The sequence below is a fragment of the Zootoca vivipara genome, chromosome 16, assembly GCF_965207765.1.
Source record: "Zootoca vivipara chromosome 16, rZooViv2.hap1.1, whole genome shotgun sequence".
NCBI lineage: Eukaryota > Metazoa > Chordata > Lepidosauria > Squamata > Lacertidae > Zootoca > Zootoca vivipara.
In genome coordinates, this window is record NC_142599.1 from 37,491,341 (window position 1) to 37,512,013 (window position 20,673).

The 20,673-nt window shown below is 48.4% G+C and overlaps 1 protein-coding gene across 2 annotated transcripts in view; it reads right to left on the reverse strand.

Moving 5' to 3' along the window:
• Positions 1-20,673, reverse strand: part of OTUD7B (OTU deubiquitinase 7B) — a 36,646-nt gene that overhangs the window by 7,739 nt on the left and 8,234 nt on the right. For both annotated transcript variants that reach the window (XM_035097760.3, XM_035097761.3), the window contains exons 2-4: positions 5,331-5,481; positions 4,453-4,623; positions 2,874-3,119 (exon numbers count right to left, since the gene is read on the reverse strand). In XM_035097760.3, coding sequence (XP_034953651.1) covers positions 2,874-3,119; positions 4,453-4,623; positions 5,331-5,415 — 502 coding nt within the window. In that variant the 5' untranslated portion in view covers positions 5,416-5,481. The remainder of the gene's footprint in view (positions 1-2,873; positions 3,120-4,452; positions 4,624-5,330; positions 5,482-20,673) is intronic.

Consider the following 20,673-nt stretch of genomic DNA (forward strand, 5'->3'; position numbering starts at 1 on the left):
GCACCAGGAGACCAGTTTTTTGTTTTGTTTGTTTCATAAAATTTACACACCACTAAAAAAAAACACCTCTAAGCGATTTACAAGAGATAAGGCAGTAAAATCAAGAAAGGTAAACGTCTGAGGAGCACCGAACACCATCGCTGGATGGAAGAGGGCCCAAAAACAGCAGAATAGATGAAACCACATCTTAGGGGAAGCCAGAACAGCTGAAGACCTGCAAAAAGGGTTCCAGAGATTGCGTCCCCTTTCTTGCCACCCAGAGGGGAAAATGTCTGCACAGTATTTGGAGGCAGGGAGTTGGATCAGGCCAACATCCTTGCCTTCCCGAGGAGCAACAGCAGGTTTTGTCAGAGGGCGGCACACCTCGCGGAAATATTCTGCCTCGCAGGGCCTCCCAAACATCCCCGGGGGGAAAGGAACGAGGGAGCCGCCTGAACGCATCTCCAGGCTGGTCAGGGCCTGGCTTGGCTGAAGATCGGTTTTTCCTGATATACCTCTTAAAACAACAACAACCCACAATTAAACCTGAAAGGAGGGGTGTCGGTGGATGTTAAAGGGGTGAACGTGAGGAAAGTGCGACCCAGGAGCCACGGGAGCTATGACAAAGTAGGTTTTATGGCCCGATTTCCCAACATCCACCCCTCCGCCCCCCCAAATTCAAAGCATCAGGTATCTGCAAGGAGGGATCAGGACAATTTATAACAACAGACTGTTCTTCCCTTCAATTCAGATAAGACTCTCCGGCTGCAATTCTGCGATATTTGATAGGATATAAATATAAATACAGATATGAATTAAGAGCCAGTGTGGTATAGGACTAGGATCTGGTAGATCACGGTTTGAATCCCCACTCATCCATGAAGCTCACGGGGTGTGATCTTGGGGGCCGGTCACCATCTCTCAGCCTACCACACAGGGCTGTTGTGAGGATAAAGTGGGGAGGAGGAGGAGAACCAAGCACACCACACTGGGAGGAAAAAGTGCTACATAAATGTAATCAATAAATAATTAAAGGTAACGGTAAAGGTGAAGGACCCCTGGATGGTTAAGTCCAGTCAAAGGCGACTCTGGGATTGCGGCGCTCATCTCACTTTCAGGCCGAGGGAGCTGGCATTTGTCCACAGATAGCTTTCTGGGTCATGTGGCCAGCAGGACTAAACCGCTACTGGCGCATGGAGGACTGTGACGAGTGCCAGAGTGCACAGAAACACTGTTTACCTTCCCACCGCAGCGGTACCTGTTTATCTACTTGCACTGGCGTGCTTTCGAAATGCTAGGTTGGCAGGAGCTGGAACAGAGCAACAGGAGCTCCCTTCGTTGTGGGGATTTGAGCCTCTGACCTTCTGATCAGCAAGCTCAAGAGGCTGAGCGGTTTAGACGATAGTGCCACCCGCATACGCAGTACACCCTTACTCCCAAGTAGACCTTTTGGCTATCTGCCTCAGCATTGTCTACAGCAGTGCTATTTTTCTATTTAAAAAAGAGGTGCCAGAACTTACCATGAGCGCCTCCCTTGTTCTCTTATAATGGAAATGGTGATCGCCTGAGAGGGGCCAGAACTGAGTTCCAGCTGGGAAAAAGCCCTGGTCTACACTGAACGGCAGTGACTCCCCGAGATTTCAGGCAGGATTCTCTCCCATTCATCCTGGAGATGCCATTGAGGATTGAACCTGGGTCCTTCTGCATGCCATGTAGCTACACTAGCATGAAGCTATGCTTTCTTAGTGCCCCATAATCCATTTTAAAGTAGAGAAAAAACGGAAGAGACCCCTTCTGAGCAATGCTGATGGCATTGTGGGTTTGCATTTCTTAGCGCGGAAAGTATTGACCTGATGTGTAGAGATCTTTCCTATGCTAATTAATTCAAGAGGGTTCTGGAAGCTTCTGGAAGCTTCTCTGTGTGAAAGAAACAAGCAGAAGGTTCATGTTTTAGTTATTCCTTCAGAGAAGCTGAGTACAGCTGGCTTAAACTGGTTCTCTTATCTTTGTCTGTCAAGGTCAGGCATCCCCAAACTGCGGCCCTCCAGATGTTTTGGCCTACAACTCTCATGATCCCTAGCTAACAGGACCAGTGGTCGGGGAAGATGGGAACTGTAGTCCAAAACATCTGGAGGGCCGAAGTTTGGGGGTGCCTGGTCAAGGTCATGCTGACTATAAAACATAGCTGCCAAGTTCTGGATTGAAAAATCTGGGACCAGCAGCGGTGCGGCACTGGAAGTCACTTCTATGCACTTCCGGACATGCGTAGAAGCGACTTCTGGCACCGCGGCCATTTTGGAAATGGGCAGAGCGGCACCAGAAACATGACCGCCGGCAGGAACTGCTTTCCGGGAGATAAATCCATTTGGGAGACCAGCGGGAAACGGTATGCTATAAAAATAGGCCCAGAGCAGACTGGGTTTCACTTTCTTTTTCTATCTCTTTTCTTTCTGGTGTGGTGTTCTGTACATAGATAGTGTTAAGATTTAGACTTATTATAAGTCATTGTAAGTTTAAGTCTGCTGCAACCGGATTCCTTATGGACAGTGCCGATCCTGAATGTATTGGATTTGTGACCATTCTGCTTATTTGCCTTCAGAAGTAGTAAATCTCTGCTGGATGAAATACAATTGCTTCTGGTCTATTTATTGGGAATCCTGCAACGTGTTTAAGTTTTTACGCTGCTAACTATACGCTGGAGTTCTGCTCTGGATCAGTATTGAGTAGCATTCCAATGGCAGGCATCACCTCATCGCTTCCGCGGCCAGGCCAGCCCAGCAATCTTTCCCCATGCTCTAGCGCTGGGCCTGGTCTTCAGAGGGGAAGTTTACGTCCTGGGCAACCCCCACCCAAGAAAACAGCCGTGGCACGGCGTTGATGTCACGAGCGCTTACCCGCCTGCTCCAGCGCCACCAGCATTGACTGCTCAATGAGATCCCGCTCGATGAAGCACCGGAACTCCTCGTTGTAGACGGTCAGGTCAGGAAGCTGGAAGGTGCAGATGGGCATCTCTGGGAGGTGCTCCCCGCTACCGCCGACCCCCCCACTGCTGCCCCCACCCCCGTTGCTGGAGACATGAGAGCGAGCCATGGAGACGATGGTGGAGCTGGCATGAGAGATGCCGCGAGACAGGCGCTTCTCTGAAAAGAGAAAGGGAAGCCATTATTTCATCAACGCAGGCTTTCCAACGCAACACATTCCGAGGAAACCGTTCGCTAGGTTGAGAGTTCACACAGAGAGCCGGCGGTCTCCCCTGTGGGACCATTTCTAATTGGGGATTTGCTCGATCTCTGCCCTGCCCCCAGATTCTCCCTCCATGGTTTCTTCCAATAATGGCTGCAGCCAACCAGCAAAACAAAAAACGAAGCAAAAAACGATTTGTCCGATCTCTCTCCCTCCCTGCATGGTTCCTGCCTGAATATGGCTGCCGCCGACCAGCCAGCTCCGAGGAAGGGAAAAAGTCGGCCAACTCCGGCCGTTTGGATATTTGAATCTGTGTTGTGCATAGCGAGGTTTGTGTTTGGATAAGTGGATTTTCATACAGCGAGGGTTTAGAAAGCGGGACCTGCATGTATTATGATGTATTGAATTTATTCCCCATCCTCCGGGGGGAGGGGCAGAAGAATTTACATATTAGAAAGAATTAGAAGAATTTAATATTAGAAAGAGTTTAAGACAAATCACAGTCATGGGAATAGGGCTGGGTCCTGAAAACATACCGTACGTATCTCAGGTGCCAAAGGCCAGGATAAACAGGAGCATACAACAGAAGTATCTGAAGAAGTGTGCATGCACCCGAAAGCTCATACCAATGACAAACTTAGTTGGTCTCTAAGGTGCTACTGGAAGGAATTTTTTTATTTTGTTTCAACAGAAACTATGTTAACGACGGAAGGGTAAAAGACAGGACTGCATGCTTAAACTAGAGACCTGACTCCTCCCAGAGGAGGCAGCGATGGGCACCATCTTGGATGTCTTTAAAAGAAGACTGGACAAACTCGTGGAGGATGAGTCTATCAATGGCTCTGCTTTGCCTCCACGGTCAGAAGCAGCAATGTTCCTGAATACTAGTTGCTGGAAACTGCAAGGAGGCGAGAGGGCTCTTGTGCTCAAATCCTGCTTGCAGGTTTCCCCCAGGCATCTGGTTGGCCACTGTGGGAAGAGGATGCTGGACGAGATCCACCACACTTCTAGTTGTTTTCAGCACCGCAAAGCCACAAACAGCTGGCTTATTCGCAAGTGGAGTCACTGCTGGAGCCAGACTCTTGGGCCCATCTAGCTCAGGACTGTCAACTCTGACTGGCAGCCATTGAGGACTGAATCTGGAACCTTCTGCAACCATGCTGATGGCTCTCTACGCACTGAACTGCAGCTCTTCATCAGAACCGCAGCAGAGGACGAGGGGCTTAAGAGGACAGGGACCACGCCTCCCCTGTGCCGCAAACATCCACGATTGAGGCCGCCCCCTCCTACCTTGCACAATGTCATCCTGGCGCTGCAGTGGGGGCCGCGGGGGCCACGCCACATCCTTCTCCACGTGCTTGAAGGCCCGGCCTTCATTGAAGGAATGGGGAAGGTTCCCGGCGTGCACCTGCCGGAGCTGCTCAAAGTCACTCAAGGCGGCGCTCAGGTCCCAGTTTTTCCCTGCGCCAGAGGAAAGAGAAGGGAGAGGGTTCGGTGAAGGAAAGCCACCAAACTAAACCCAAGCAGAGGACCCCCCGCCTCTCTGAATCACAGATCCCAGAATCACAGAACTGTAGAGCGGAAGATGCTCCCCTGGTCATCTAGTCCAACCCCCTGCAATGTAGGAATCACCGTTGAAGAATCCCCAACAGATGGCCATCTAACCTCTGTTGAAAAACTCCAATGAAGGAGCATTTTCCACCTTCCGAGGGAAATATTGAAAGAGCACCTGCTCTCAGAAAGTTCTTCCTAATGTTTAGCTGGAATCTCCATTCTTACAATTTGAATCCATTGGTTTGGGCCCTCCCCTCTGGAGCAGCAGGAAATGAACTTGCTCCATCTTCCACGATGACGGCCCTTCAAATGTCCGAAGGTGGCCATCCCATCACCTCAACGATGCTTGTCAAATCCCCCTTTTCTATCAAGAAGCAGCCCAACATATCTCATCACCACCACCTCACTAAAAATTGTATCCTGATATCTAGAAAAGCCCCACCCCAAAGATATCCTTCTGGTGCCAACAGAGAAATGAGAAGTCTGTGTTTACTTCCTTGACACATGGTTCTGGCCAAACACAGAGAGCTCTCTCTTTCTAAGATGTGAGTCTCTTTGCAAAACCTGTCCTAAAAACTAAGTAGAATTTCAGAAATTGAAAGGGGGGGCATCACCTTCAAGCAGATCCCTTGCCAATCCTGGCTCTGCCCCTGTTGAGCGTACAAAATCCGATAGGACGACGTCCATATCCAGGGTCATGTGATCATGAATTCCTTGCGGGTGGGTGGGAACGGGTGGGACATCGATCCGGGCTTCCTCTTCAGTCTGGAGCAGGGAAGAGGCAAGGAAGGGCCAGATTTACAGGTTGTCTGAAAAACCTGGATGGGCAACTAGAAATCTCTTTATTGATCATTTTAAAGCATTTGTAAAATACCCGGAAGGTGCCTAAACAGGTCAGAGCCGCAGGCAGGGGAAACTATGCTTTGCATTCACAGAATCTCAGAACTGTAGAGCTGGAAGGGACCCAAAGGGTCATCCAGACCAACCCCCTGCAATGCACTCAGGAAAGGAAAAGGACGCCCCACACAACATAAAAATGTGCCCAAATGAAATGAGGAAGCACAACAGGTCAGTGCTGGAAACAAACAAATAAATGAGTTGTTACAAGCATATAGATGCCACCTTTAGCCAACAGCTATGACACAGAATTGTAGAATTGGAAGGGACCCCGAGGGTCTACTAGTCCAACCCCCTGCAATGCAGGAAAAGCATCCCTGACAGATGGACCAACCAAACTGTTTAAAAACCTCCCATGAAGGAGAGTCCACCACCTTCCGAGGTGTCGTCCGTTCCACAGGCCCACAGATCTTCCCCGCAGAAAGTTCTCCCTGGCGCTTAGTCGGAATCTCCTTTATGTAATGTGCTACAATGAATCCTGGGCTGCCACACTGCTCAAAATGAACGGCAGGGTCTCCAGCGGGCAACCAGCTCCCCCAAAGGTCCACTGGCAAGGCTTTCGTCCACCCTCTGCACACGCCAGTCCACGAACCCCCCCCCCGGCAGAAAGTGAAGGCAGAATGGGCTTTCCCGCTACCAAAGGAGTCTTGGGTCAGCACATGCCCCACCCAGGAGAGGGAGGGGGTTTAGACCCGGGACTCCCTAAGTGGGCAGTACCTTGCCTTGGGGGGGGGCAGTGGGATTCCCAGAGGGAGCATTAAGCAGCAAGGGGGCGGCAGGGCAGCATGAATGACCATCCAACTACCGGTATCAGCAAAGATGGAACCACTGGCTCAATTTCATCAGTTTTGTGGAACTAATTAAACTACATAGTTTTAACTGGATTTTGAATGCAATTTATAGTTCTGGATTTCATCGCGTTACAGGAGTACCTCAGGTTACGAACTTAATTCGTTCCAGAGGTCCGTTCTTAACCCGAAACGGTTCTTAACCTGAGGCGCGCTTTCGCTAATGGGGCCTCCCACTGCCACCGCTGTGCAAATTTCCGTTCTCATTCTGGAGCAAAGTTCTCAACCCAAGGTACTACTTACAGGTTAGCGGAGTTTGTAACCCGAAGTGTTTGTAATCCGAGGTACCACTGTATTCTATTTCTCAGTGGGTCATGCAAACCACTCTTCTGGATAATGCTTTTTATACGGGGTAAGTTGATGGAACCAAGAGGACAGCGGTTCCCCCCCCCCCCGCCCAAAAGGTTTGGGTACCACTTATGCAAAGGGTGAAGAGCAATGTGGGGTGGTAACGGCAACCTTCTGGTCAGCTGGAGCCAGCCTTGCCACCCTCCTGCTGTTGGGCTTCGGGCTCCTGCCAGCCAGCCAGCTAAGGACAACAGGGATGGGGGCTGGAGGACAACAGGGATGGGGGCTGGAGTCCAGCAACATCTGGAAAACTGCAGGTTCCCCACAGCAGTCACAAAAGCAGAGGTCTTCAGGCAGCTGGTGCAAAACAGCAGTTGCAAATTAGCAGTCTTGTTTGTTTGTTTGTTTGTCTGTCTGTCTGTTTGGCAGAAACAGAGGCTGGGCAGCCTTGAACTCTGGTTTCCCCTGTGTGGGGAGAAGGCGGTCAGGATTATCTGAAGGCTCTCCAGAAAACCAGCTCCAGGAGAAGCCAATTCAAACAAGGGAGTGAGAGAGAGAGAGCTCCAGACACGCCCAGGGAGGACGGATGCTGTATTGCCACTTGTTTTCCTAGAAAAGCAAAACTATAAATTATGTGGCAAAAATGGTCTGCGAAGCCTGCAGATGGCAGCTCCCCAATTGTTTCCACAGCTGCCGCCGCTGGAGATTTCCAGCAAATGCCTTTGTGTACGGGGGCTGCAAGGCAGGAAAGGCGGGCCATGGAATCATAAACTTGTAGAGCTGGAAGGAATCTTCCCATGCAATGCAGGAATCTCATCTTCAGGCTTCTCCATGGCGGCCCCTAAATTGTGGGACTCCCTCCCCAGAGAAGTGCACCTGGCCCCTTCTTTATACTGCTTTCAGCAAATGGTGAAGACAAACCTCTTCTTCTTTTCTTGGTAAAGTTTTCTTCTGCTTCTTTTTTTAAATTTCATTTTATAACATACCGAAAACAGAGATGTCGGGAGAAGATGAAAAGACGAAAAACAAAATTATCAAATGGGCACGTAGAATGAGTACAGTTTCACATGGGTTAAAATAACAAAGAAAACAATACCAGCGTTCTCGGATTATTAAGTCTAGTTCCAGATTTGCTAAGTACATGTCATGACAAAGGCTGTCTTGAAATGATAGTTTTGCTGTATTTGTAATAAAAAAATGCCACATCCATTATTATTATTATTATAATTATAATTATTATTGCATTTAATTGTACTCCACCTTTTCCCCTGATGGGACTCAAGGAGGCTTACAGATAAAAACAATAATATAGAAAAATTGACCATTAAAATACAAGTAAACACTGATAGAATTAAAACTATATAAACTCTGCTTAATCCATGCAGATAATTATGAGCCTTCTGGGTTCACCTTGGCAAGAAGGAACGGAGCCACTGTAAAACAGTGCCTCCAAGTCCCATCCCAGCCAGGCGGCCCAGAAGGATACCATGGTTGATGGTATCAAAATTAGGCAAGAGGTCCAGCAGAACAGGGGCACCTTCCTCCTGTCCAGTTCCCAACATAAGTCACCCACCAAGGTGACCAAAGCCATTTCTGTCCCACAACCAGGCCTGAAGCCAGGTGGACATGGGTCTTGAGAATCTGTCTCCTCCAGAAAGCACTGGAGCCGAGATGCCGCCACACGCTTCAATTCCTAGCCTCGAAATGGGAAACTGGCTGATATTGGAAACTGGCTGATAAATATCCAATACGGTGAGATTCAGGAAGGGCTTTTTCAACAGAGGTTTTTTAACTGCCTCCTGTAGGTGCCCTGGAATCCTGCCTTGTTGTAAGGAGGCACCGGCCACTCCCTTCGCCCCCTCTGCCAGCCCTCTGCTCGCCTTTGGGATGAGCCAGGAAGGGAAAGGATCCAGCGCACATGTGGCGGCTCTCACATTTCCCAAGGATCCTGCCCACATCCTCGGGCTGCACAAATTGGAAAGCATCCATTAACACAGGACAAGCAAGAGGCCAAAGTTACGCCCACCGGACCTGTATCAACTGCAGCGTCCAAGTCAGAGCAATTTTGTCGACAAAATGTCTGGAGGTTCTAGCCTTTATCAAAATCCCAAATTGTGTGTCATTTTCTCCATTATACCTCTTTTCTAGAGGGACTTGTACCAAGCAAGATCATAGAGTCATAGGGTTGGAAGGAACCCCGAGGATTATCTGGTCCAACGCCCTGCAATGCAGGTTCAATCCCATACAGGGATTGAACCTCCAACCTTGGCATTATCAATGCCACACTCTAACCAACTGAGCAATCCAATAATTTGCACTTCTCTTTTGACAGTAAGTTGATCTCAACTGTTTTTCATACTGTGGTTTAATGGCCTTGGCTCCCACTGGGGCCTAGGGTGGAGGGTGGGTAGATATTATTATTAATAGCTCCTCACAAGAATCCTGTTAGGTAGGTTAGGCTAAGAGGCAGTGATTGCCACTCCCCACCCCAGTGGCCTTTGTGAATGGAGATTTGAACCCTGATCTCTCCCAGATCCTGGTCCGACACGCAAACCACTATGCCACCCTGGCTCTCTCCTTTTGGCCTCTCCCAATCCTTCATAGATGGGGTAGAAATTGGGGTGGATTTGAGAAGTCCAAGAAGCTTTGCCTGGTGATTTTTTGTGTGCCACCCCCACCAGGCAAGCTTTTAACTATCATCGCCAAGATGAGCTGAAGGGAAGGAGAAAATGAGAACCATGGAGCATCTTTTACGCTCAACATCACCATTGTGGCCGCAAAGGCCAAGTGGTGCTTTTTCACCCGGCCCCAAGACCGTAGGTTTTTTTGTACTGTCGATGGGAATCTGCTGTGTCGACCATTGTGACTCTATGCCCTGTATCAACAATGCCACCTCAAAATGGAGGAAAACCAACAGTAGGTCTTCCGAGGTTAATAAACGTGTTTGCATGACGATACTGAGCCAGTTGGACCTCAATGGTCTGACTTCGAATATGGAACCTTTCTATGCTAATGAATACTGTAATTTTTAAAAATCCTATTTAATTCAGCCATTTATTCAGAAACATGAGGACTAAAACCTTGACTATACTTTCAGGGGTAGCTCAGTGAAGACACTTCTGCTTTGCATGCAGAAAGCCCCCGTTTCAATCCCCGACAGAATCTCTAAGCAAGGTCTTGAATGTCCCCTGCCTGAATTCCTGGAGAGCTGCAGCTGCCAGTCAGTGTAGGCAATATTGCACTAGATGGACTGAGGGTCTGTTTCACTGGGAGGCAGCTTCTTATGTCACAACATGACTTGGCCAAAATGGTCTCAAGCCAAGGTTCTTCCATTTATGCCCCGGGAGGAATCTGCTTGCCTTGAGCGGCCAAGGCAACATGACAGCATCCTTGGTAAAGATAGCCCTGTCACTCACAATCAGCGGGATGCAAACAAAGCTCTCCCAGTGACTCAGCAGGGCCCAAGGAGGGTGCAAACCACAAGCTCGATGCCAGCAAGCACAGCCCGGAAGCAAAGAAAATCCACTCGGACACAAACATTGCTCTGCCATGTCCTAGCTGCGGGTCTCTTGTCCAAATGAGCGGTGAGCTACCAGTGGCAGGCTTTTCTTGAGCCATGCTAACAGGCTGGTAGGTATTTTTTGCAAGATACTATATACACCTGTGGTTCCCAAACCTTTTCAAGCCATCACTCCCTTGCAGAGCATTTTGCAGCTGGCTATCCGTGACCTGCAACCAAGCGAAGATGCCTGGGTGCCAGGATGGCGGCGGACGTCTCCACCATCTGGAGACGCAAGCTTAGGGATCCTTGGATCTTGACTGTTTTTGCACACCAGCAACACATTCTGTAGAATTTGGTCTGCTATATTTTATCTGCACAATCAGAAGGAATTTCAGGAACCAAAAAGTTGCATTGAAAAATACGGCTTTTGAGCCATCTGGCCCCCAAGTGGCAATTAGGCATTCAGTTTTGGAGACTGTAAACCTGGTTTAAGGAACCATTTTGGCCCCTGGCTTATATACCTGAGTTTCTAACACTGCTCCCTTGGTTCCATAAACTCGCCCCCGGTGCCCACTACCCTATGAAAAGCATTATTCAGAATATGACCCACCAAGGAAGATAGTAACACAATAAAATTCAAAGTAGTAACGATCAATTGCACATTTATTCAGCATCCAATTAAAACTATTTTAACTAATTGAAGAAAATGGACGAGCTTCACCCACTTTGGGAATTGTTGCTATATGGCTTAGGTCCCAAACTATCTGAAGGACCCTATCTCCCTACACAAGCCTGCCTGGGCTTTGAGCACTTCTGCTTCAGAAGGAGCTTCCTGCTGTGTGTCTCTGGCTGAGTCTGTGTTCTGAGCACTTCTGCACAGAACTTCTGAGCACACTGCCTCATCAGAAAGGAGTCTCGGTGTGAAGCAGGGACTCCTCCAGAGACCCAATGAGTAGACGGAAAAGCCTACAGCACGGGGAAAAGACTGGATCAATCACGTCCGAGGAAGGGGACATGATCCGAGTCAGCCGATTGAGCAAATGGCATGTAGTGAGCCTATTTAATACCTAGCAGATGCGTTTGAAAGCTGGCACACCTTGACATTACGTCGGACCCTGAAAAGCATGTGTCAATTCCCTCCCCCCTCTCTGCATCCACACACATAGAGCCAGTGTGGCATAGTGGTTAGAGCAGGCATAGGCAAACTCTGGCCCTCCAAATGTTTGGGACTACAATTCCCATCATCCCTGACCACTGGTCCTGTTAGCTAGGGACAATGGGAATTGTAGTCCCAAACATCTGGAGGGCCGGAGTTTGCCTATGCCTGGGTTAGACTGCTGGACAAGAGTCTGGGAGGTCCGGTTCGAATCTCCACTCAGCCATGGAGCTCACTCTTGGCCTGGCCTACCTTACCGGGTAGTTGTGAGGATATAATGGGGGGGTGGGTGGGAGAGAACTATGTATGCCTCCTTGAGCTGCTCAGAGGAAAGAATTTGGGATATAAATGCAGAAAACAAACACACACAAAGCTGAAGGCACCGGGAGCCAAGATGGTGGTCTCACAATTCAAATTCAACCCTGACTGAAGTTGGGTTGGGAAGTCTTCTTCCTCTGCGCATTAGTTCGATCTGTGGCCCTCCCTGCTGCTGCATCTTCGGACGACACACCAGGCTGAGGCTGCAGCATCCTTTAAGGGGTGGGTGGATAAACCGATCCTGTAACCAGAAGACATACAATCCTGGGACTCTCCACCCACAATTTCCTCTCAATAGCCACAAGGGCTCGCAATTGTCTCTTTAAAAAACGAAATCCTCAGCAATACTTCAGCTGCTTCCCCCAAAAGCCACATTCTGAGGTTTCTCCCTCTCTCACACACAATTCCCATCTGTACACACAACGAACCTTCAGCCTATCTCCTCCAAATCCATTATTTTAAACTCAAACATATGGCGGCCCAAGGACTTCAACCTTTCGAATTAATCTGCTCCAGACAACACTGGAGGCTTTCAAAAATGAGCACTGCGGCACATACAATAGGAAACTCAAGTTCAAGTCAAAATAGGTAGCCTCCAACACCGGAGGGAGAAGAACAGGAGAGAGAATTCAGGAAGCCAGCCTTCTGGACGATTGGCCTTGAATCAATGGAAGGGTTGAGCCTGGCCTCTGAGAAAAGGATCCAACAATGCCACTTTATTTAGGGCGATCATAGGCAGGGAGAAAAAGCACAAGTAGGCACCAGTAATATTTTCCTTGACATGTGCTTGACTACCGTACTTCCTCGAAAAGCCACAGCGTCATCTTGGGCTGACAAGACACAATCAGACATCGGTTAACTGTTGTGGAAAGATGTGCTCTTAATCGCCTACCAAGATCTGGCAGAATTGGAAAGTTTTCTGCAGGCATAGAGAAGTTGGCACAGAAGGAGACTGCTAAATATCTAGTGGCAGAGCGTTCCACAGGACTGCGCCAATGGCGCCAAAGGCTAGGCTTCTTGTTGTTGCCAATTGAGCCTCACCGACTCGGGGAACGACCATTGACGCTCCTGCGATAAAAGGGTCCAGGAAGTCACCAAGCTGGACCTAAACTGTTCAGGCCTTGCAAATTAATACAAGGACCTTGAACCTTGCACTAATTTCAAAAATTAGAAATTATGCAGTGCTTTCAAAGCTCCTCCTGTCGTCCTTACATCATCCTTGACAGGTAGGCCAGAATTATCATCCCCGGGGCTCAATGCCAAAACTGAGACCAAGAGACTGTGTAGCCTGCCAAGGTTGACCTGATCTGTTTGTGGCAGAAATGAGATTCAATCCAAGGTCATAGTTTTGGCTTCCTTTTGGACCTGAAAAGGACAGCCAGGTAGAACTGCCTCCACCACGTTTCACCCCACGTTTCTCCTCCTCTCCTCTGTTCAAATTAGAGCCAAACAAACCAGGGATTCTTTAGCTGCCATTTTTGCATTGCAGGGGGCTGGACTAGATCATGGGTCAGCAAACTAAGGCCTGCGGGCCAAATCAGGCCCAATTGCCTTCTAGATCCGGACCGTCGGCGTGTGCGTTCTTTCCCTCTCCCTCACATGGTGGTGCTTTGCTCCTCAGAGACGAAGCAAGCTTGTCCCACGCCAGGCCCCATCGATGGTGGGAGTTGGCTTGCCTGCCTGCCTCAGCAGGGCAGCGCTGTGACGCCGGCTGCTGCTGCGTTTTCCTCCTGCTCCTCCTCCCTCTCCCTCAGTCCGCCCTTCCTTCCTTCTCCGCGCTTTCTTCGTCACCACCTCCCTCCCTCCCTCATTCCTCTCATGGTGTTCAGGCGGGTCATTCTCCACTGTGCCTCTCGGAAAGCAGCAGCAGCAGGTAGTGGGTAAAAGCTCTGGCGATGCCCTGGTTTCCCTACCTCTGCCCACGGCTCCTCCGCAAGGGGCTGCTGCTTCTGCCTTCGCTGGCCGACACAGCCTCCTACCCCGCCACAGCACCTGGCTGGCTGGAGAAGCCCAAGTGCGGCTATTCGGACGACAACTGGGACAAGTAAAGCGAAGCATCTTCAGGCCTCTTTGCGGGCAGGTGAAAATTGTTCATTTTTTTTCGCTGCGAAGTATAGTCCGGCCCTCCCACAAGGTCTGAGGGACAGTGAACCGGCTCCCTGCTGAAAAGTTTGCTGACCCCTGGACTAGATGACCCTTGGGGTCCCTTGCAACTCTACAAATTCTGTGACTCTATGAAACAAGTCAGGGGTGTCACGTGGTACGGTCCGCTGGGGCTGTACCACGCCAGGATGCAAAATGGGAGAGGTCGCCTGCTCCGGCTTTATAGATACAAGGTTTTTGCTCTCCCAAACAGCCCCTTCCACCAGCCCCCGTGGCACATCACTGAAGCAAACACAGCTCCAAGGCTGCATGCAGCAAGGCCCTCCTGCGTTCAGGCTCATGAACTCACAGGAGCTCAAATTTACAGGTTGCAGACACCCTGCCTAAAAATAGCTGAATTTAGTCAGGTCTTCAAGGTGCTTTGTCATATGGCGAGGAAGGGAGAGGCAGAATCCTTAGCTCACGGGGCCATCGTGTTTTGTCAAATACCTCATAAGGGCTAATTACACCAAGTCTCCTGGATTAACGAGGAATCAGCGCGGGTGTCCTGCGTCCATTTCTCTTTTTAAAAAGACAGGGACACTGAGGCAGCAGTGACGAGTCATTCCTCAGGCATGAGGCAGGGCCAAGCAAGTATGACTTAATGTAGCCGAGACTGGAAAAAATATTTCCAGGATTACACGCAGATGATTGTTAACCTTCTGCAGGGGAAGGGCGGAAAGCTCAGCGGCTGAGCATGTGCTTTGCATTCAGGAGGTCCCAAGTCCAATGCCCAGCAGCTGCAGGTGGGGCTGTTCCGCGACCGAAAATCTGGAGCGCCAGTCAGCGCAGAAAATACTGAGCTAAATGGATCAAGGGTGTGACATGGAGTAAGGCAGGGACCTCTGTTCCTATTTACCGTAAATCGGCCCTTTCTTCAGAACCATGAGGACTAGAATCTTAGTTCATTTTTTTAAAAGGGAGCAGCTGTATTTCAGTGGCAGAGCATGTGCTTTGCATGAAGAGGGTCCCGGGTTCAGTTGCCAAGCAGCTCCAGGAAGGGCTGAGAGTTGTCCCCCTGCCCGAAAATCAGGAGAGCCGCTGCCTATCAGTGCAGATAAGAGTGGTGTAAGGAGACTTCCTATGTCCTAAAAGGGAAGGGCTGTGGCTCACTGGCAGGGCGTTTGCTTTGCATGCAGAAAGTTCAGTCCCTGGTGCCTCCAGAGGGGGCTACAAACACCCCACCTGTCAGCATTGATGATAATGGGCCTGACAGATGGAGGGTCTGACTCCTGCGTCAAATGCCTACGCCCACATTCACTTTACGAATGCTGCAGAGGGGGGCTTTTGTCTGCACCTCACCCATTCCAGTTCTGCTTAAACCATTTACTGTACTGAAGAACTAACTTTACAACTTATGCCACTACACTTGAGGTGCAAATCGTTGTTATTATTGTTCTTTATTGTTATTACCAGACTTTGAAAAGAAGGCATCATTGGAATCGTTTATCCATTTTGCTGAATTACCGTATTTTTTCATGTCCCTATTTTTAGGGACTCTAATTTAAGAAAATAGGAGGGAGATTGCCCCATGTATAAGATGACCCACAGTTTTTCACATAATTTTTAAGTAAAAAAAACCTAGTCTTACACACGGAAATGTACGGTAATTAAATTAAATATTTTAATTGGATTTTGAATAAATGCGCAATTAAGCGTTACTGTTTTGAATTTGTTGTGTTGTTATCTTCCATCGTGGGTCATGCAAATTGCTGCTCGGAATAATACTTTTTAGGGTGTGGGTGGCCCCAAAAATGTTTGGGGACCTCTGGCCTCCACCGCCAGCATTCCTTGTAGGGGCAAGCAAGAAAGTGTTACAGTGGTTGCCCACTGCGATAAAGAAATACGTGCCGTTTCTCATCAGCAATCCTGCAGGTTTCACGCACGTGCAAAGAGATTTTTTTAAAGCACAAGGATTTCTTTCCATCGAGTAAGATTTCCCAGGCTGCAAGGAGGCATAAATGTAGTATTCCAGATACCTTAAACTCAGCACCAAAATTTTAAAAAGCAGTTACGCTGATACGTTACAATTCCATATAAATCTGCCCGTTGCCACGATTCATAAGTCATGTTTCATGACACCATACAGGGTGGAAGAGGCAACAAGAACAGAGTGTATTCCCCCCCCTCCATTCCCCTCCCCCACCTCCAAATCACTACTCAATGACACTTATTATCTGTGTCATACTTAGAACAAGTGACGCATATACCCAAGAGTCGGGGCTTGTGTGTGTGTCCAAAATAGCCCAAACTATGTATCACAAAAAGGAAGAGGGGAGAAGTTGGTCATCTTACAATTGCAAAATAGAAATTCAAGGTGGTGTTAGTGACGGTAAACCCAAAAAGGGGGAAGAACTTGCAGGCATAAAAGAAAATTGTAATAGTAATAATGATAACAATATTTCTTTTTAAAATAATAATAATAATAATAATAATAATAATAATAATTTCCCACCCTTCGCCCCAAGGTCCCAGGGCAGCTTACAACCATTAAAATACTGAAAACAGCTGAAAGTAGTTTACAATCACAGAAATAAGGTGGGATTTAAAACTATGCACCTCAAAGGTCAAAAGCCAGGGCAAAGAGGTGAGTCTGTCTTCAGCAGTCAACATTCTCCATACGATGAAGGTGCCAGGCTCACCTCTGTGGGGTGAGGGAGGTCATACAAAAAGCTTCCTTTCTGCACCAAGCCAAAGTTTAGCACCCTGTGTCCCGCAGAAGCCAAGCAGATGCCTACTATGGGAAGACTTAATACGTCAATTTGCCATTGTGGAAGGACGTGCTCTTAACTGCCTGCACAAGCCTGGCAGAAAAGCTTTCAGCAGGAGTTTAAAATGTTGAAGCAGAAGGCATTTGCCGAATGTCTAGTGGCAGAGCGTCCCACAGGCAGGGCCAAAGAAACCGAAGGCTCAGTTTCTCACTGCTGTCAAGCGAGCCTCGCCAACTGGGGGAATGACCAAAACGCTCCTGCAGATGATCTCAGCAGGGATCAAGCTAGGATAGAAGGCTTCAGGCCACTCCTGGACCTTAGCTGGTGAAGGTTTGGCAAAATTAACACAGTGGTACCTTGGTTCTCAAACTTAATCTGTTCCGGAAGTCCGTTCCAAAACCAAGGTGCACTTTCCCATAGAAAGTAATGCAAATTACCTCTCTCACCAACGAAGGAACACAAACGAACAACAGAGAACCCACATAAACAACGTTGACACTGAACCCCTACATGTATCAAGGAAAACAGAAACATAGACACCCCACCCCACCCACTCCCCCATCCCGCCCCCTCTTCCCCCCCTCTTCTTCCTAATGTCTCAACAAGCAAGACTGATGTGTAACAACGGAATAATTATGAGGCACTGCATTACCTTTGTAAACCAAGAAAATCCTCAATAAAAATTTAATTAAAAAAAGAAAAGAAAGTAATGCAAATTGGATTAAACCATTCCAGACTTTTAAAAACAACCCCCAAGAGAGCAATTTAACATGGATTTTACTATCTAACGAGACCATTGCTCCATAAAACGAAAGCAATAAACAAAGTGCTTCAGTCACACAATCAATCAGTAACTGGACTGGGTTCCACACAGTCACAAAAACGAAAAAAGAGCCGCAAAAACGAAAACGCAAAATAGCAGAAACAGAAAGACCTCAGCGTAACACTCAAGTGTGGCACTCAAATCGGAAGCGTAACAGTCAAAATGGAGCATGTTCAATCTTCCGAAAAAAGTTCGCAAAGTAGAACACTTAGTGTTTGGGTTCTAAGTTGCTTGAGTACCAATGCGTTTGAGAACCAAGATACCACTGTACAAATACTTTGAACCCAGCTCAGTATGGAGGTAACATATCTAGTTGTTGTTTTTATATATACAATATAATTTTATTGACTTTCCAAATTGTTACAAATTGACTTCAAATTTAATAGTCACATTGTTTCGTGACTTCCCACGCAAACCTCCGCAGTGTTTTTATTCTTAGGAAACATATTTAGGAAGCAAAGCTAAAAACCTTTTGAAGTTGCCAACCTGCGTATTTATTTGCAATAGACATTAGCATAGATTCACTGTTGCTTTTGTTGCTTTTGTGGAAGCTTTCCTGTAGAAAAACAAAGCACTGGGAAAGTTCCCTGCCCCTGCCTCTGTTTATAAGACTTTGGGAGGACCAACAACTCCTTGTGGGCTTAGCTGCAAAGCTGGATGTTCTCCCTGCCTGTTTGCTTCACCCTCTTCTGAGCATCCTCTTGGCATGGAGAAGGAGGTCGCCTGATGCTCCCTTTCGCTATCCCACATTCCTGAGCAGAGAGGAGGCCGCTCCCAAAAGGCAACCATTTCTCCGCTCTCTCCTTTATAATCACATGCACAGAATTCCCAAAAAACTCCCTGCCAGATCGCAGCGGGGGGAAAAATCTGCTGATCCAAGCTCACTGATTAAGAAGCAGCGCTCACAAGTCGCCCGGCGCATTTTGCACCTGGCTACTGGCCACTTGCGACCAAGGGAAGATGCCCAACCAATGGCCAGGATGGTGCCTGGCGTCTCCACCATCTGGAGGTGCATACTTGGGTACCGTTGGATATGGACTGTTTTCACACATGAGCAACACATCCTGCAGAATTCTATCTGTTGTATTTTACCCGCACAGTTAGAATGAATTTCAGGAACCCCAAAAAAATCACACTGAAAAATACGACTTCCGAGCTGTCTGGGCCGAAATGGCAACTAGGCATTCCGTTTTGGCGACTGCAACCCTGGTTTAAGGAGCTATTTGGCGCCTATCTTATATATCTGAGTTTCTAATTGTGCCGGGAAGGGAGAACTAGGACTCAGGTAGCTGATGCGGGCCCTTCCATATATTCTGGACTCTCAGCAGCCCTAGGAACTAGCATGGCCAAGGATCCAGGGGTAGTGTAGTGGTTTGAGTGCCGGAGTAGGACCTGGGAGACTAGGGTTTTAAATCCCCGCTCTGCCATGAAGCCTACTGGGCATGACCTAGGGTCAGTCACTGTCTTTCCTCAGCCTAACCTACCTCACAGGGTTGTTGTGGAGATTAAATGAGGGAGGGGGAGAACCATGAAAGCTGCCTTGAGCTCCATGGACAAAAAGGTGGGATATTAATGCAATCAATCCTCGGGGATGGCAAGGGAAGATGTAGCCTAGGAAGATCTAGATGGCATCTGGAAGATACCTATAGCTGTAAGCTGCTTTCAGGGAGAAAGGGGCGGGTGGTATTCTGGGCTCATTCCTCTCCAGGTTTGTGACAACCCCCACCTTCCACCCCATAGCAAAAAGAAAAGGGGATTGGAGGAGCTGGGTCTCATTTCTCCAAGTCCCCAGAGACAGTCTCTTCTTAGGGAAGGTCCGCAGCTCAGCTTCCAGTGTTCCTACAAAATCAGCCTTTAATTCACGAGGACTAGAATCCTGCTTCATTTTTAGGTGAAGGGCCATAGCTCAGTGGCAGAGCATCGGCTTCACATGAGGAGGTGGGCCCCACGTCGAATCCCTGCTGGCTTGGACACCTGCTTGAAATCCTGGAGAGCGGCTGCCTGCTCGTGTAGACAACACTGAGCTAGACAGACCCGTGGGTCCGAGTCAGCAGAAGGAAGCTCTCTACGCTCCATTCAATCAGCTTTTTTACTCAGAACCACGAGGACCGAGATCTTAAGGCATGTTCCTGGACTTTCTGCTCCGTCAGGGACTCAAGGTCTCAAGTAACCCCAGAGAAAGCTGTAAAATCAGGGGCAGAGCACCTACCTTCAACGAAAAGGGTCGCAGGCTTAATCCCTGATGGCATCGCCAAGTAGTAGTGGGGGAGACATCCTGCCCCAAACCCTGGAGAGCCACCTCAAAAAACGTGGACCTAGACGGACTGACGATCCAACCCAGTGGGAAAGCAGCTTCGTACGTTCTCATCTTCCTACTACCAGAAAATTAATATTGCGGCTCGAGGCTCACGGAAACCAAATACAGCAGTAGCTTGAAATGCGAATACGGTGAGACAGAACGCCAAACTGACGGCAGCTACTAACATCCTGGCATGGAAGTCTTAGAGGAGGTTTTTTTAAAATAAAAAACCCCAGCTCAGGTGTTGCCAGGAGAAAGACAGAAGCTTGGCAGCTCAACCCTATATAGCCTGTTGTGGCAAGAGGAAAGTCTGTTGGGTACAATGGGGCTTCCTCCCTCAGCGCCAGAATCACATGGAAGGCACCGTGGAAAGATTGCAAGAGGTTTGCTTCGAAAAGGAAAAGGGGGGGGGGAGGATGATGACATGCAAGGAAGTATGTTCCAACCAACACATCCAACAGACAGACAGCCACGTGTTTCAGCCATTTGTAAACACCAATTCATTCATGCTTATTTGCTCATCTCCGCATGGAAGTTATTCACGGAATGAATTTAATCTGATCCATGCAAACTCTTTTACACACACCCCTCTTTGAGTTACCGAAAGTCTTCTCTTTGCATAGTCCCTCTTCTTTGCACCCTTGAAGGTTAGGAACCAAACCAACGGATTCAGCTGGCAAAGTTTCTGAGCTCTTTTGACAGTGGAACAAACTACATGGGAAGGTGGCAGACTCTCCTTTCTGGAAGTTTCTTAAACGGAGGTTGGATGGCCACCATTTGGGGATTTGTTAGCTGCAATTCCTGTATTGCCACGGCTTGGACTAGATGACCCTCGGGGTACCTTCCAAATTGAGGATTCTACGGTTCTTTTACTCCTTGGTGACCATGATTGGATGCTGAAGGCTGACTGGATGTGCATCGTGAAAGGCCATGTGCTATGGCTTGAAACATCACCTCTACTAATCACCTGACC